General features: G+C 36.6%; 1 protein-coding gene and 1 pseudogene across 2 annotated transcripts; both read right to left on the bottom strand.

The window, feature by feature from the left end:
* Positions 1-497: 497 nt before the first annotated feature.
* Positions 498-1,404, bottom strand: LOC149566379 (uncharacterized; the record flags this gene model as incomplete). Its single annotated transcript, XM_089816464.1, has 2 exons — positions 498-1,088; positions 1,177-1,404. Coding segments are annotated over 2 exons (693 nt in total), but the record flags the coding sequence as incomplete, so codon positions are not given.
* Positions 1,405-1,767: 363 nt separating this feature from the next.
* LOC149566378 (disease resistance protein Roq1-like) lies at positions 1,768-5,423 on the bottom strand (annotated as a pseudogene). Its single transcript, XR_016362178.1, has 4 exons — positions 4,746-5,423; positions 3,521-4,571; positions 3,020-3,331; positions 1,768-2,907 (listed from the first exon to the last, which is right to left on the bottom strand). The product of XR_016362178.1 is annotated as a disease resistance protein Roq1-like (transcript).
* Positions 5,424-18,530: the final 13,107 nt, after the last annotated feature.

The raw sequence follows: 18,530 nt of genomic DNA, 5'->3' as shown, positions 1-18,530 counted from the left end.
AAACAATGGAATGTTATCTTTAAATAAATTTAAGCTATTTTTCACCATAAATGGAATTGGAAGGAAGCTCTCCTAGGCATTGGCCTTCATAATGATGTTATTGTTAATTCTATTAGGCAAGTTATCTTAAGACATATTTGGAAAGTAGATAAAGTGTTGTTTTTTCAAGCAATTATTTGGAGAAAAGAGACATCTTAATGTTGTATTTTGATATAATTTTTTCAGGCTGCTTTTTTGTTGTCTCAGATATCAGATTTATCTATAAAGAATCTGTCAACCATGGTCCAGCTACAACAACTTAAAGACCAAGTGAAACAACTTCAAAGCAATTACCATATGGATCTTTGCAAAGTGATTTGTCATGTTCTCTCAATGTAATGCTAGATGTTGACTTATTTTGTTAGTGTTGTATTGTGGTGAATTGTTTTAAATGATGTATTTCTCTTCCAGCGACCTTGTGTACTTGTTATTCTTTGTACCCTTGCCTTGTTTCAATATTTAAAAAAAAAAATCATTCATAATTTATATTTCAAACTATAAAGAAAACTGAGACCAGTTTTCAATTTAAGTCAATCTTTTTCTATCTAGGACAATCTCTTTATCAAAAGACGTCTTGCTTGATATCATCTCGAGAGACGCACCAACGAGTGGTGGAAACTCTCCATCACGCTCCCTCTTGGACCTTTCACGACCATACCTCTCTCCACTACACCACTTCTTCCTTTTAATACTTTCCACCGATTAAACAATGCGAAAAAATATCCACGGCGCAGGTGTGTGGTAAAATATTGGTCGAAGACAGTTATCAATGTCCATCTGCCCTCGTCCACCTCCGCAGATTTATTTCTTGAATAACAGAATTTCCTACTTTCAGTAACACAGTTCATGACCAAACACAGCATCATGGCATTGCCATCGGAGGGACGCTCAATTAACAGCTCATAGAGGATACCCTCGCTAGATTCGAGTTTGTTGTCTGTAAACGAGTAGACGACGGAGAGATTGGGAAAGGCTGAAGAGCTTAAAAGCGACCCCGCACCAGCCAATTCCTTTGTATATATTGCTATTATATGATCATCTGGCCATTTCTGTCCAAATAGGAAAGCAACATTCATCATGGTCGTAATGAAATGAACAAGAATTAGAATTTATAGATTTTCTGGAAACAATTATTACCTGAATTGTTTGAATGCAATGCTCCACGGCTGATATCTTCTCTGCGACGAGAATCAACCTTCTTAATCTTCGTATTTGTATCCAACTTTCTATCTCCAACAGTTGAAAGCATTCGCCTTCTATCTCGAGCTCCTCCAATGATGTACTGATGCATGGGAAAATTATTGGAAAAAAAAATTGAAAAAAAAAAAAAAAAAAAATTGTGGAGAAGAGAGAAAGTGACGAAAATTAGAGGAAAAATAATAAATAAATAAAAAGAGAAAAAGGAGAAAAAGAAAAAAAGAGGAATTTCTATTTTTGAGGTGCATAAGTGGCATAAAATAGAAAAATAAGAAAAAATAGTTGTCATTTCATTAATCGAGGTGTGTAGGTGGAAATTTTAGAAAGTTTTGGATAAATCATGTATTTAATATTTGTTGGGTGCTTAGTTGTATTTGGGTGGGAACTTAATATTTATTTAAAAATAGTTGTATTTACTTTTTATCTCACATTGGTTGTGTTTGTAATGTCTTGGGTTAGAAGTGTCTATTTAAGCAAGGCTTACTATCATTTGTAATCAAGTTCGAAGAGTAGAAACTTGAGAAGTAGAAGTTGTGGAAGGAGAAGCTTGATATCATCTTGTGGGTGTTGTAAAGATCTTCAAGTATAATAAAATTTCTTGTGAAGCATTTTTTTGGTCTCCATATTGTTGCTTTCTTGATTGTGAGGAAGGGTGGTGTGGTCCTCTATCATGTACAGTGTTCTAAACCTTGTATTGTCTCAACTCTGTGGCCATCTTCAAGATTAAATACTTTGAGTGAAACCAATTTATCAAAAATTGGAAGTGTCTTCAACTCTGGACACTCGCTTAGTCGTAGGTAATGAAGGTTTACTGCACCGCCAATCCCACTTATGCTGCTTAGCAATCCACATCCCATGATAAAGATATCTTCCACTGCAGTAGGTAGAGTTCCGACCTCTGTTAAATAGTCATTCGTACAAAGTGAAATTTTTTTAAGGCCTGGACAGCATTCTGAACAAATTGAAATCTTTGACACGTGTACTCTCTAGCATCATTTCCTTGAGATTGCTCCGAAAAGAAGTAAACGGACCACCGACTGGCAAATCTGAAATTTGTAGGTACTGAAGATTAATCATTTGCTTAATCAGTGAATCTGGTTCAGCTTGCACTTGTAAACTTGTTAATACCAATCGCTCTAAACGAGTGAGACTCGCCATAGAGTCCGGTAAATTTTGCATGTTGAAATACTCATCATCTGGGCTTATCTCCATCACTCTCAACTTGTTGAGTTGACCGATGTTAATTGGGAGCTCCCTTAATCTGGTTCCATTTAAATAGAGCTCACTCAAAGAAGCCTGGTTTGTGATGTGATAAGGCAACTCTTCCAATTGCTTGCACTTGTTAAGATTAAAATACTCCAATTTTGACATGTTTTCCAAGATGTCCAACTGTATGGTGAGCTCCTCACAACCCTCCAAATTAAGATGTTGCAGGAGCGTGAGCTGCTTAAAAGAATTTGGCAACATTCTCAACTCATTACAATACCTTAATTTTAAGTGTCGCATGCCTGTCAAATGGCCAAAACAGTTGGGCAGTTCTTCCGGCAGACTCTTCACCTTGCAGAAAGACAGGGATAGCTTTTTCAAATTGTCGAGATATCCTATGGACTTTGGAATCACTTGAAGTTGCGGACAGTAAGAAATAAGCATCTCTCTTAACTGCACTGGAACCTACAACCATTTTTAAAATCAATTAAGCCAAATATACACATTGGAAAAAATATATATATTTATTTAATCCAAGTTACTAAGATTGCACAGAACTGTAAATGAAAATACTTACTTCCACCCCATCCTTCCACAATCCTACCATGTTGTGGCAGTTACAAAGTTCTAAAACTCTTAATCTTTTCAATGGCATCCATGATGGAAGATATCTATGGTTGATTCCAGTACAGCTAGGCCATGCCAACTCTTTTGAAAATGTGGCGATGTGTAAATACTTCCTGTAACCATACCCCACCACAAACATTTTCAACTCTTGAGGGAAAGGCCTCCCAGTTGTCCGTCTCCAAAAACACATGAAACTGCTCCACAGGAAACCAGGAAACTTGGTAACATCATTAGTTGCTGCCTCCAAGATCATTCCTCTTATCTGTGTTGAAAAATGTAAAAGCCACTAACTTATTTGGGAGCAAATATATATTTTCTCTTATCTTTGCAGAAAAATGTAAAAGCCACAAACTTAAAAGGAAACAAAATAAACATGCAAACTGACATAAACAACAAAATATATACAGATTTATAATTTTATAACAGCATCTAAAACAACTATTTAGCTCACCTGTTCTTGAGTAATCATTAACTGGTCTGGAGACCATATTTGACAAGGTCGAAGAATACTTGCAATTTCTCTTTCCAAATCTCTTAGATGATCGTGCATTCTTATCTTTTCCCCATGAGCAAGCTCAACAAGACACTTATTTTCAAGCTTCTGTCAACACCACAGACCACTCCACCCTGATCCTTCCCATACTGCAATGGCAGTCATCTTGTCTACGCCAATAAAGAAACAAGCTATGTCTAAAAACATTTGTTTTTCTTCTTTATCTAGAGCATCATAGCTTAGTCTCAGCCTCTTTATAATATCTTTAGGCAATACTTTAGAAATTTTATGTAATAGATCCTTCCACAAATCTTTATCGAAGCAGTCATAAAGCTGAGCTCCAAATACCTTTAAAGACAAAGGTAGCCCATGGCTAGCACTTACAAATTCTTGGACGAGATTCTCAAATCCCTGTAATGGAGAAGACCGTAAGAAGGAATGCCAACCAAAAAGTTGCTTGGCATGGAACTGATTCATTGGTTTCATTACATAAACACAAGAGATGCCCCAAATTGTAACAATGACCAAACTCCCTGATGCAAGGCTGCCCTTTCCCGGGAGTAAAGCTTCTAGTTGATCCCTATGATCAACGTCATCCAAAATGACAAATACAGGAAGAGATCTCAAATAATTACAGAGAATATTTTTGCCTTGATCTGCATTACGAAATGGCTGATCACTGAAATTATACCCCAGATCTGTAAGGAGCTGCCTTTGCTTTATATGCAACTCGTTTTTCCTTGCAGCATCTCTAACATCAAAAACAAAGCTAGATTTATGTATAGATGAATACTTTCTATTGTGTAATTCTTTTGCCAGAGTGGTTTTTCCAGAACCACCCATACCCCAAATTCCAACAATTTGAACACCAGCATATTCACTAACTGTCCCTTCAAAATCTGCTACAATTTCTTCAAAACCCACAGGATGTGTTGCTACCTCTAATGGTACTCTTTCCATTAATTTCAAGGCACGATTCACAATACTCTTCACCACGTTTCGCTCCTCTCTAAACAATGGTGAAACGATATAGTTTTCGAAAGAGAAATTTTTAAAAACAAAAGAGTTAGTACTAAACAGCGATGATTTAACAGAAAGAACTATAAAGACTAGAAGATTATTGCATGAAATGGAAGGTACGAAAGCAGATGCAGAGAGAAACAGAGAGTATGAGTTTACTCACTCATCATTATTGACGATTTCACCCATGTTAAATGAGACACTGTGCAGTGCCATCTTCCACTGCTGAAGCTTGTCCATGCTATATCTACCCTTCTTTTCATGCTCCAAAAAGGGGGCTGCGTAGATTCCTTTCCCATGAACCAAATGGCGGAGATCGTCGGGGCTTACTTTGTAGAAAATAGGAATGACAGGTGCCCCAGTTTTGAGCATGAAGGACAGCTCGGCAAGACACCGAGGGGAGTGTGCATATGCGGGAGAAGATATGGCAACATGAAGGGGAGCAGTGGACATGGCACGTTCTAGTGCTTCAGGAAAGCGTTCCCCTAATTGGAGATCATGGGAATCAAGAAAGACCATGAGACCCATCGCATGGAGGGCATTGTAGATGTCTGTGGCCAGCCTATGCTTTACATCGGGACCCCGATGATTAATAAAAACATCGAAGGGCGCCCTCTCTGTAGAAGAAGTAGATGCAGGGGAAAATAGTGGAGCAAGCCCATCAAACGCATTTACAATTTCAGTTTCTGCTTGTCGAGAAGTAGAAGCCATGGAATCTAAGTACCCAACTGAACACAAAAACTGAGGGGAAAAAAGAGCAATGAAAGCCACTCAACTTGTAGAGCAGAGAGAAACAGGGGAGATATATGAACTGGTCCTGGCAGAAGCGAGGAAGAACAGTAGATAAAGTAGGCGAAACCTCCTGGAAGAAACAAGGAAGGATGGTAGATAAGGAAAGCGATATTTCCTCGAAAAAACAAGGAATGGTAGACCATGCAATGTCAGTTTTGATTATTAGTTAATTTTAGGCTCTACCGAACTAAGATTCTAGCCTATTCAAATCAGCGTTTCTGGGTCAATATTTCGGGACCCACAAATCTTGTCGATTGCATTCTTGTAAATCTCAGTGGCAGCCTCCAGGCAATGTCTTTAGCGTGTAGAAAATGTTGTGAAGCAGCGAGAAGGCGGCGACTGTGAAATGAAAACACAAAAGCTTGTGATATGATATGATATGATAGATTTTAATGACGTCCACGAGGTTAAAGTAGTCTATGGGACCCATGCAATCACCCTCCCGAGTCAGGAGTCAAACTAATCAGTTGCAAAATTTTGGTTAACTTGTCTCTCCTTCTTTGAATTTTGATAATCAAATCCGCTGTTCTCTTCACTTGATCTTGCTCGAATAAATACTTGATCTTCCTTGAATAAATAGTTGAAGTCTTTGTTCTGCAGTATTTTTGTATAATCAGATCTGATGTCATTGTAAGCCAAGCATTCCTTGACAAAGTTCTGCTCTGTCTCAACAGTTCCCGTATTACAGAATAAACATGTTTTGTATGCCCACTCTTCCTTTGGAACTTGCCATCTACATGTTCTATGTGGATAAAGCCAAAACAGGCAAAATATTAAGTTGATTTTTTGATGGTAGACAAAGTCTTCAGCATGTGGAAGTGGAGAAACAGCTATGAAAGTAGAGACTTTCTAAGGTAATAGTTTTTAGGCCAAGAAAATGGTTTTTATTAGGAGCTATTTAGTCACTAAAATAGTTTTTATCAGTTTCAAGACTCTTTCTTAGTATTACTATTTTTAATTTTGTTTGAGTGGGGGAGTAAACCAAAAAAAATGGTTTTTTTTGGTCAAAATCTATAGTTCCTCAAAATTTTGATATTAATCTCGTCTCAAAATATAAGTTGTTTTTTTCTTATTGAGTATTAGCAATTTTGTTAGTACTTCTATTATTTTTATTCATGGGAGAATAGAAGAAAATTTGTTAAAGGTTGTAAGTGGCATTTTGACAAATTGCTATGGGGTAAAAGTGGTGTTTTGCATGTGTTTGACGCGGAGAATAATTTAGCAGTTTTGTGCATAGATTAGCGTGAGAGCAATGGCTAAAAATGTAAAAACATCTAAAATTGTTCATTATCAAGTGCTTGAGACCTATAGTAAATCTTTACCTCTTCTCTGTATTACATTATTGTAAGTTTCTCCTGAATTTATTTTGTTGAATCACTACATTTGACAAAATTAGTTTTGCATCACACTGCAAAGCATACCAATTTTTTTAATTAAGACTGCAAAACCTTCATTAAACTATAATATTTTATGACATTGATATATTATAAACCCTAAAGATAGAAAATTTTAAAATTGCTTTGTCATAACGGTTTATTCATAGACTATTTTCTAAAGGTCACAAAAAAATCTACCAGTTCCAATGGGTGTTCTTCTACCTCCTATGTTGATTTTCTTGCCATGGTGTCAATGAGTTCTTTTCAGTTTAGGGTTGCATTATTTCTATGTATTCTTCATTATCGATTCAAAGGAGGCATTGGTTGTGTAGTCTATTTTCCTGTTGTTTTATGTTTTTATTTAATTGTAGAGGCTCAGAAGGTTGGTAAAAATCAAATAATGGAGGCGAGCCTTGTAATTTGTCTTCCACCTTAATCTATGTATGTGAGCTCTATTTTATTTGGATCCTTCTAGGTGATCCTTTTTTCCCAACCTTTCCTTCTTTCGATAGTACTATTTCCACCAGTAATAAGTTATGGAACTACAAAATACCTACGTATCATTGCCCCTCAATACCTCCACGTCACTGTATTGCTGAATTAAAATAACCCTTTTTTAGCTTTTTATAGATAACCATCTTCTGTAATAGAATTGAAAGCCAAATTGAGAATCGCAATAATGAAGTACAAATAAATGTGACAAATATAGGGCTTGAAATGTTTGCCATAGATATAAAGCGAACACTACTATATTTGGACTAGTTTTGTGATGGAAGGTTGTCACAATTACGGCATCTACCCATCGCCCTAGCAATAGAACCACAAATTGGCTCCTGTCGGATGACCATCAAACTTTTGTTGTCACAAATTGCAATGGTAAAGGGATCCATTGTAATTGCAGCAGCAAACATTGTCATAACTTGGAAGGAGGAAGGGACAAGAGTTCACGTTCACGACATCGCAATTGCGACAATACATCGTCATAATTGCGACGTCGATGCGATAGTTGTACTATAGAAGCGATGTCCATTCGTCAAAACTCGTCATCATAATTGCGACATCGTTGTGACAGCTATGCTATGAAAGTGACGGCTAGCCATTGGAACATTCTGTTGCAATTGCAACAGCTAGTCAAATTATTAAAAAAATGTTGGCATGTATCAAAGTTTTCTTTTCAAAAGAGGCTAGGCAGCATGGACAAATGTGACATTGACAAGACACGTTCAATGAAGAGAAATGTGGTTACAAAACTAGGTCAGCATGGTTTAAGTGAGTCAATTGCGGTTAATAAGAAGCCTTCCAATCAATTTGGACCACAGTCTAGTTTGGGAGCAGATTGTCTATGTGAAGTTGCAAATGATAGAGTTTTAAAAGGTTTGGAAGACATTCCAGGGATGCAAGGCATGATGGAGTCTTACCACAGGTTTTCCTCGACAAGAAATGTTGTTGATTCAACTAGTCATGACAATCCTTTTCCAAACACAAGATTAGGGTCCCTACATGAAATAGAAATATCACAAGGATTCAAAATGGAAAAGACTTACACAATAGAAGGAAAGCCCATATATTTCCGAGAAATGGATAACCTTGTGAATAGGGATAAGGAAGCTATAGATTTTCACAATGTTCTTTGCCCATTCACTCGAGTAAATCAAATGTTGAAATAGAAATATCACAGGGATTCAAAATGGGGAAGACCTACACAATAGTAGGAAAGCCTATAGAGTGCCAAGAAATGGATAACCTTGTGAATAGGGATAAGGAAGCTACAGATTTTCACAATGTTCTTCGCTCATTCACTCCAATAAATCAAATGTTGAAGTGTAGAAATTACACACCATTAGATGTGTGATGGGCTTATCTTTCCTCAGACTCTAGTGATCACTTAGAAAACTCCATCAAATGTTGGGGGAAGGGATAGCCATCAGAGATTGATTATTCAGATTCATTGACCCGTACAAGTGGAATATTATTTGACAGATCTATCACAAATTTTGTGGACACAGAATCCAACTTATTTACAAAGCAAGTTCAAGAGCATACTAGATATTTTCCTATTGAAGAGGAAAGCTTGATTAAGGAGAAGAATATGGATTATCATACTGCAATGAATACAACTCAAAAAGGATTTAACTCATTGACTAAGAAAAACATTCTCAGTACCAAGAATATTCTGATAGACTCAAAAAAACATAATTCACCCATAGCTACTCCTCCAACTGGAAGTTTCTTTAAAAGGATCATCATCTACTCCACAGAAAAAAGACCAGATCTAATAAAAAAGAAATCTTTGGCGAACCCCAAACTCAATTCTACAAATCTTGGAGGGAAAGCTTCTGTAAAGGAAAATCTAAGCAAGTTGCCAAATAGATATGGTTCATCAGTCAGGAAGAAGGATTCAAAAACACCCAATGTAAGAACTTGTAGCAGCTTTGCAAGCCAGATTTCACCAAGGACAAGTCAGAAACCAAGCAACATATTATGCATTCACTATTTTTAATGTATTGAACAAAACATCTTCTCCATATAATAGATGTTGCACAACCATAAAACTAGCTAGATGCACATATGCCTAAAATAGATCATATTCATGGATGTGGCAGGGAGATCATACAGAACCATGCATAGAAAGAAAACATATGAAAATAAATAAATTAGGCCAAAGTATTTGAACACCATACTTTTACTTGCATGTAAAAACTAGTACATTATTTTCATTTCCTACCCTCTTCAACACTCATCCCATAAGCATTGACAAAAAGAAATAAGAACATGTAAAATAAGTATAACAAGGGCTCAGAAAGAGCTAGAGTCCATGCCTAAATGGAGTCTTGTGGAGAGAAGCAACATTAAGTAGAAGTTCTCCTCCTATGACTAAACTAAAATTAATTAGGCAATTTTGATAGTAAAGATTATCTTTGTCTATTAAAACCAAGTCATTAGAACTTGGTTGTTAATGAATAGGTTGGTTTCCATCCATGGGTGTATACACCAAATAAACAATAGCTACATTAATATTACTATAATGTGATGCATGCATGTCAATAAAAATTTTATGTCAAATCAAGATTAACTATTACAACTTTAACAATATAGATAGGTCAATTAGAGAATAGGCTCCATAAAGACTAACATTTTTCTTCCATCGATAGGAAGGTATCTCTTCAATCAAGATGCAATATAGTAAATGTTGAAAATAATTGATTAATTGTGTATTGTCTTTGATGTTACACAAAATGTCATATCATTTCTAGTCAGTGTATGTCGAGCTCACTCGGGCAATGAAGACAGTTTCTTGTGTCTGTCAAGCATTCCAGAGTTTGCCAAGTTTAGAAGGCAGTGTCTATCGAGTTCACTCAGTCGTCAAAGGAAAGTTTGTAGAAGTTGAGTGTTAACCAAGCTCACTCGGTTAATGAAAAAAATGTTGGATGGAACCAGTGTTAATTGAGCTCACTTGGTTACCAAAGGAACTTTGTGAACATGCATTTTTAACCAAGTTCACTTAGTTAACATAGGAAAATTGTTTATCAGTTAGTGTCTACTAAGCATGGTCGGCTAATGAAGGATTTTCTTGTTTTGGCATATTGAGTTCAATTGATTTAGCTGTTGGTTCTAGCCAACTAAGGAGATGAATATATAAAAGTAAACTTTCTATAATTTTCAACATTGAGTGCCTAATTAAATAAGCAAAATTCACCTTAAAATGGTTCATTGTTAGTTCTTATCTCAATCGCCTATGTAGAAAACAATCACTTTGGTCAACCCCTATAGGATATTAATGTTTCAATGTAAAAAAGAATCATCTCTTACAAACTAAATTGGTATAATATGTAACTACTATATCAAGTATTCATCTTAAGCATGTAGTCAAGATTTTTTTATAGCATGCTTAATTTAAGCTTTCTTTGACCAATATCAACCTTAAGTTTCCCAAAATAAAAGAAGAAAAATACTAAAATGATATAAGGCTAAAGCTAATTCTAAGAAATTACTATGGAGATAACCAAAACTTGCCTAAGTCAATCAAGACCACAAAACAAGGCTTGAAGAAGCTTTTGATTATTCTCCTCCTATGAGGTTTTAGTATAGTTTTAAAAAAGACTTTTTGATATGTATTTTGGCAATATATGACTATGACATAGTAAACAATAGTGAAATGAATCCAAGAAGCATCAATTCTGCAAACAAAAAAATTACTAGTAGTAGATAAGTATAAGATTAAAGTAAAACAAAGCAGAGACTACAAAAATCCACTACCTTCAATTTAAGATATTCAGTGTTGAGAAAATACAGGTCATTTAATTTAGGTAAAATCTTGTCAAGATCTCTTGGTTACCTATAACATAAAATAAAAAATCTCTAACATATATTTTGATCTTAAAAAACCTACTTGCCTACCTGATTTAATCATTTAACAATTTCACATAATAGTTTCTTGTTAAGCTTTTTAAACCACTCCAAATAAGAAAATAAGATCATGTTAAATCGCAACATGTATTAAAATTATAAAGTAATTGCAAAATTTTGCTTGAACAACATCCTATCAGCATAAGAATGTTGTCTTGTGACTATATTAGATACATGAGACAACATTAATTTTGAAATCAAATATACTTCTATATAAGGATGCTCATAAATAATATCTACAGTTACAATTATCAAATATTATGCCTCTTAGACTTATTTTGTCATTTTGCACAAATTTTGTGATACAAATAAGAATACCAATGAGAATGAGAATAAGACATGGGTGTGTCCATATAAAAGGAAAATGAGAGGGGCAAAGCTTCCAAGAAAAATATTAAATATTATGCCTCTTAGACTTATTTTGTCATTTTGCACAAATTTTGTGATACAAATAAGAATACCAATGAGAATGAGAATAAGACATGGGTGTGTCCATATAAAAGGAAAATGAGAGGGGCAAAGCTTCCAAGAAAAATATTAAAGAACCCTAATTGAGAACAAAACAGGTATGCATAAAATTTGACAAAATTTTATCAATATAGACCTTTACTTTTTCTCCATAATTAAAGATATTCAATGCTAACCAAAATAACACCATGAAAAATATGGATGGAATTTTTTTAATTCCCTTTAATTTTGATAAACTTCATTTTTTGTTTATTTTCATGACAAAATCTTACTAACTTAAAAAATATTATTGCTGAGGTATTTAGTAGGCCTAACACATGGAAAAATGGAAGGCGTGACATAAACATAAATCCTAACTACATAAATATAAAAATATAAAAGCTTTTAAGTAAAAGATTATTTTTTTCTCTAAGGGCCTGTTTGGCAACGGGAATACAAGTGGAATAGGCATATGTAAATTCTTAAAATTTTGAACTCTTCGTTTGGATGCACCAAATTAGAATTGGAATACGAAGTAAAATAGGAATATGTATTCCAATTTTGGCCCAAAAATGGAATTTTGCAATTCCACTCAAATAGGTGTTATTGGAATACGTATTCCTATTCCGCTTTTATTTATTTTAGAAAACATAAATATTGGGGTCCACAAATTCCCCATCAAATATTGGCTGAACCAAACAGAGAACAAGAATACATAGCCCCATTTTCTACTCTAGAATAAGTATTCCAAAATAGCTGTTCCTATTCCCCTATTCCCATTCCCACAGTGAAATGGGCCCTAAGAGTTCTAGATTGTGAGAAATATTTGCTTATGATGTTTGACTTTGGCAAAATTTTAGCTTTACAAGCAACATCTAATGTTATATATACAATTTTTATTTGTATTGGCTTAGGGCATTGAAAATCAAACTTTTAGGTGATACAAGAATATAATCCAATGAACAAAAAAATCCAAAAAAATGTTAAAATACAAACAATCAAAATCAAAGAAACACATTATGTAATGAAGAAACTATGATGATGAGACTTTTCTTTTGTTACTTCTAATATAATATCTCTAATTCTATTTCTTTACAAATCTAATATTTGAACAATTTATACCAAGCTATTCGATTGAAAGTGGCATTATTTTAATACATTTTCTACTATAAATATAACAATATGAGTCGCATATACCAAGGATTATGGAATATTGAGCACAGGAAGTAGGGATGGACTGATTTGTTAAGTATAGACAACCAAGAGATGGTAAGGATAGGTATCTAAATTTACAAAGGTATTCAACTGATTGATCATAAGTCACTGGTGTCCACAAAAGAAAATAATTTATTCAATTGTAAGTGTACTTTAATTTACTCTAGAGTCAAATGTACAAATGAACTACAATCCTCGTCATAGATAGGAGATGTGTTAAAAATTTAAGCTATGAGAGATGTATGGTATGAACGACGAGTGGAAGTGAAAAACCATATTTAGAAATAGACACGCTTCATTGCCTAAAAAAGATTTTATGAGAGAAATCCTTACTTCCAAATTGGGTGGCCTGCGTCAGTCATGGTGGTAAAGTTATTCTATTATTAGCATCATCTTTCTTGGGATAAATGGAAGCCTTAGAAGTAGGCAGTAACCTAAATCATAACACAATACAAAAAGGACAGTTTCTGCAGGAAATTGTTCATTTTTAAAATGAAAACAAGAAAGTGATCTATCTATTAAAGGGCGGAGAAATTGGAAATTTAAGCATTGAAAGAGAGAGATTTTAAAGAAGTTGTAGTTTTCATTGTAGCTGCCTCACTTACTTTAATACTTTATTCATCTCCCCAATCAAGCACCTTCATTGCAATGCCCTTCTCATAAAGAATGTCTCCAGATATAGCTCCAAGTGTACCTTGGGATCTCCTCAATGCAAAGACTAAATTTGTAGATGTTAACCATGTGAATTCCTAAGCCATTTGTGCATATAATCTATTTATGTGGTGTAACTTAAAGTTCATTTCTCTTCAACCTCGTCCTGTATGTTTTACCATGGAGGTGAATTGTTGGCAGGTCCCTCTCCGCTTTGTTGCCTGTGTAGAATCAAGTAGAATTGATGCATCTCAACCCTTCAATTCATCATCCATCACTATTTTTAATTTATATTCTAACGTACTTAATGATGAAATTAGGGTTGGAATTTAAAATGTGAATTTTTAAGAGCAATACTTACTCTGACAAAGCAATCATGGAAATGCATCTTATGAGAAAAGTTGTTATTCCATTAGGGCCCGTTTGGTTGCTGGAATACAACCAGAATAGGATTAGGAAATTAGAATACGATTTGTATTCTTTGTTTGGTGCATGGAATAGGAATAGGGAATAGGAATACGTATTCTCATTTTAGCTCCAAAATGAGCTTTTGTCCATTCCAAAAAATACTTGTAATTGGAATTGCTATTCTTGCATTCATTTTAACTTTCTCAAATTTGATTAAATTTTCAAATCCGCTTTGACCTGGGGTGAGCGCTGGAGCTTTGTTTTCAATATTTTCAAATATTTCAACAATTTTTCAATGGTGCCGATTGCAAGTTAACCCTATTCCAATTTAAGCTTGCATAACCAAACAAGGGATAAACAAGATTAGATTGCATTTTTCCATTCCTATTCTTCATTCTCCATTCTCATTCAAATTTTCTGTTCTAATTCTCAATTCCTATGCTTGCAAAACCAAACATACCCTTATCTACTTTAACAGATTTGAAAACAATTTCTTTAATTATCTCCTCTACCTGAGGGCACATTTGACTATAATAACCAACCTTCGTCAAAACATTCCCATTTGTTGTGGTAGATAAAAATAATATGAGAAAACGAATAACCAGCAGATTCGATTCCATTTTAGTTCATAGTGTTCAAACAACACTTAGAATTCAGTTAGTTAAGAGAACATAGTTTGAACTGAAGCTATTTTGGGGAGAGAGAATGATGTGGTATTAACACCATGGACTAGAGAATGTGACCAAGCCTTGTTCTATTCTGAAATTTCTAACATGGTATGATGATAGCATTCTAGTTTCAGTTGCTCACCAACAATCATAACGAGACAATGAAAGGATTTTCTAATTATGGATTATAAATAAAACATTACATCATCAATCATAATGGGTAAATAAAAATAATGTATTATTTATGGATTTATAGTGCACCTATAGATTGTTTTAAGGAGACTAGTGCACAATTCATGATTTGTGACCATCGATATAGTTGGTAAATAATGGTTCTCACCATTAATATTTGGACATACCTTTCTTATCAACTCTTTTCTTGATTACACTATGAATAGTTTATTCTAACATGCAATAGGAGTATCACTAATTAAGTGCAGTGCAATAATTCTACAATATAGAAATCTAGCAAACTATGAAGAAGAAATTCAGACCTACGAGTGACAAAGTTGGACTGCAGGCTAAGAGTTGGAGTAATGCACATTCACAATAAATGAAGTTTGGCATATAAACTACAATGGCATAGGTGAATGGCCTATCCCAGAAAAAAAAATCTCCTTCGAAAGATCTCTATAGAATTGTTATTATTATTCCTGGTTCGAATTATCTAAAGTAAGTTAGCATAGAAACATTCGCTTACACAACTTTACTTGCTTTAAAATATATACTAAGGTTTTATTTTTATTTCAAGTTAATTTTACAGAATTGTATATCTCATTCTATTTAGGGTGAAATGAAATTAAAAGGAGCATAAGTGGGTAAGTGCACAAAGTTGTGGTGCCAAAAGGGGGGTATAAGTGGACACATTTTTCCTGAAATCAGCAAATTCTGGACTTCAACAAGAATTTGAAGATAGTTACACTCAAAATTTTAAGATATGACAAAAACAAAAGTCGTAGTCTTTTGAATCTAGTTTCTAAACTACTAATTTTTTTTCAAAATGGTTTAATTTTAGGTCCTCAAAAAAAGGGGCCACAAAAAGTGGTACTGTTTATTCCAAAAAAACATAACATAGTACAAAGTGTGGCCCTCCTAAAATTTTAACTTTTTTTTTGAAATTCTTTAATCGCTCCAGTCAAAAGTTACCTAACACTATGTAGTTTATCCCAGATTTTTTGAATAATTTTATAATGTGTATTTTTTTTTAATGAATTTTTTAATTAGACCCATCCAAAAAACGTGAAATATCTGTGTGCTCCCCCTAGAAATGATTGAAAACTAATCTAAAATCAAAACTTCTTTTTTTCAAAGTGTGTAGAATGGAGTCTAGTTTCTAAAAAACTAAGTTGTTACAAAATTCGATGAATGAGCTAAAATCTACGGCCCAATTAGTACATGGTGGTTTTTGACAAAAAATGAACATACATTCAAAAGAAATTATAGATGAAAGACTTAAAATAGTTCAAATTAAAAATAAATGATATGGTTAGATAGCTAACACAGAGACCTATAATGTTATGTAATCTAATCTTATCGATACCCAACCACGAGGAATCTTGAAGGCGAGCACACAAGAAAAATCAATCATTTTTTGTATATTTGTTGGAAAACACGTCTCAGACCTGTTTATAAACTCCAAACCTTTGGGTTGGATCTCCAAGGTAAAACCAAGCCTTAGGCTTGGTTTTAATGCAAAGATTTGAATAGCGTGTGCACCCTATAGCGCGCACGCGCTATAGTGCGCACGCACTATTGAGACCTAAATTGCAAACCAAAACCAAGAGAGAGCTAGGGGGGGTGGGGCGAGGGAATGGCTATTTGTGTGTGTGAGAGAGATAGAGAGAAAGTAGGGGATGGAAGAGGGGAGAGAGGAAGTGAGAAAGAGTAGGGGTGGCAGAGAGAGTATAGGATGGGAGATAGAGGAAATGTGAGAGAGTAGGGGTGGCAAAGAGAGTACAAGATGCAAGAGAGAGGAAGTGTGAGAGAGAGAGTAGAGGTGGCAAAGAGAGAGTACGGGATGGGGGAGAGAGATTGAAAGTAGGGGATGGGAGAGAGAGGAAGTGTGAGAGAGAGTACAAGTTGGGAGAGAGAGATTAAGAGTAGGGGATGGGGGAGAGAGAGAGTAGGTGGTGGGAGACGGAGTGGGAGAGGAAGAGCGAGAGAGAGGAGGATGGGAGTGCATGTGTGTGAAAGAGAGAGAGTAGGGAATGGGAGAGGGGGAAGATAGAGTAGCTTGAGAGAGAGTAGGGGATGGAAGAGAGAGTAGGGGATGGAAGAGAGAGTAGGTGATGGGAGAGGGAGTGGGAGAGGGAGAGAGAGAGGGGGGATGGAAATGTGTGTAAGAGAGAAAGAGAGAGAGTGTGAAAATGTGAGAGAGGGTAGGGGGTAGCAGAGAGAGAGTAGAGAGGAAGAGAGTGAGAGTGAGAGAGAGAGAGAGTGAGAGAGAATGAGAGTAGGCAGTGGGAGAGGGAGAGCGAGTGACAGAAAAAGTAGAGGATGGGAGAGGAGAGAGGGGGGATGGGTGTGTGTGAAAGAGAGAGAGTAGGGAATGAGAGAGGCAAGAGAGAGATAGAGAGAGTAGGGGATGGGATAGAAAGAGAGTAGGCAATGGCAGAGGGAGTGGGAGAGGGAGAGAGAGGGTGGATGGAAGAGAAAGAGATTAGGCAATGGCAGAGGGAGTGGGAGAGGGAGAGAGAGGGGGGATGGAAGTGTGTGTAAGAGAGAAAGTAGGGGATGGGAGAGAGTGTGAGAGTGTGAGAGAGAGTAGGGGTGGCAAAGAGAGAGAGTGAGAGTAGGGGATGGGAGAGAGAGGGAGAGAGTAAGAGAGAGAGAGAGAGAGTAGGTGATGGGAGAGGGAGTGGGAGGGAGAGAGAGAGGGGGAATGGAAGTGTGTAAGAGAGAGAGTTGGGGATCGGAGAGAGTAGGCAATGGGAGAGGGAGTGTGTGAGAGAGAGAGAGGGGGGGGGAATGGGAATGTGTATAAGAGAGATAGAGTAGGGGATGGGAGAGAGTGTGAGAGTTTGAGAGAGAGTAGGGGGTGGTAGAGAGAGCTTGTACAGGATGGGGGTGAGAGAGAGAGAGAGTAGGGTATGGGAGAGAGTGTGAGAGAGAGTAGGGGATGGAAGAGAGAGAGTGAGAGTAGGGGATGGGAGAGAGAAAGTAAAGAGGGAAAGAGAGTACTTGAGAGAGAGAGAGATAGTAGGTGGTGCAAGAGGGAGTGGGAGAGGGAGAGAGAGGGGGGATGGGAGTGTGTGTGACAAATCTAGAGAGTAGGGGATGGGAGAGGAGAGAGAGAGGGGGGATGGGAGTGTGTTTCTATGAAAGAGAGAGAGTAGGGGATGGGAGAGGGGAGAGAGAGAGTAGGGGATGGGGGAGAGAAAGTAGGCAGTGGGAGAGGGAGTGGGAGAGGGAGAGTGAGAGAGGGGGAATGGGAATGTGTGTAAGAGAGACAGAGTAGGGGATGGGAGAGAGTGTGAGAGAGAGTAGGTGGTGGCGGAGAGAGCTCGTACGGGATGGGAGAGAGAGAGAGTGAGATTAGGGTATGGGAGTGTGAGAGAGAGTAGGGGATGGGAGAGAGAGAGAGTGAGAGTAAGGGATGGGATGGGAGAGAGAGAGAGTAGAGAGGGAGAGAGAGAGATCTAGTAGGCAGTAGGAGAGGGAGAGGGAGAGAGATACGGGGGATGGGAGTGTGCATGACAGATGTAGAGATTAGGGGATGGAAGAGAAGAGAGTGGGGGGATAAGAGTGTGTGTGTCTATGAAAGAGAGAGAGTAGGGGATGGGAGAGAGTGTGAGAGTGTGAGAGAGAGTAGGGGGCGGCAGAGAGAGAGTATGGGATGGGAGAGACAGAGTGAAAGGATGGGAGAGATAGAGTGAAAGGATGGGAGAGAGTGAGAGAGAGAGTAGGGGATGGGAGAGAGTGTGAGAGAGAGTTGGGAATGGGAGAGAGAGAGAGAGAGAAAGACTAGGGGATGGGAGAGAGAGA

The sequence above is a fragment of the Cupressus sempervirens genome, chromosome 3, assembly GCF_028749045.1.
Source record: "Cupressus sempervirens isolate cs-2001-9-10 chromosome 3, ASM2874904v1, whole genome shotgun sequence".
NCBI classification, from domain to species: Eukaryota; Viridiplantae; Streptophyta; class Pinopsida; order Cupressales; family Cupressaceae; genus Cupressus; species Cupressus sempervirens.
The sequence above is the reverse complement of the archived record's forward strand: the minus strand, read 5'-3'. Positions and strand labels throughout refer to the sequence as shown.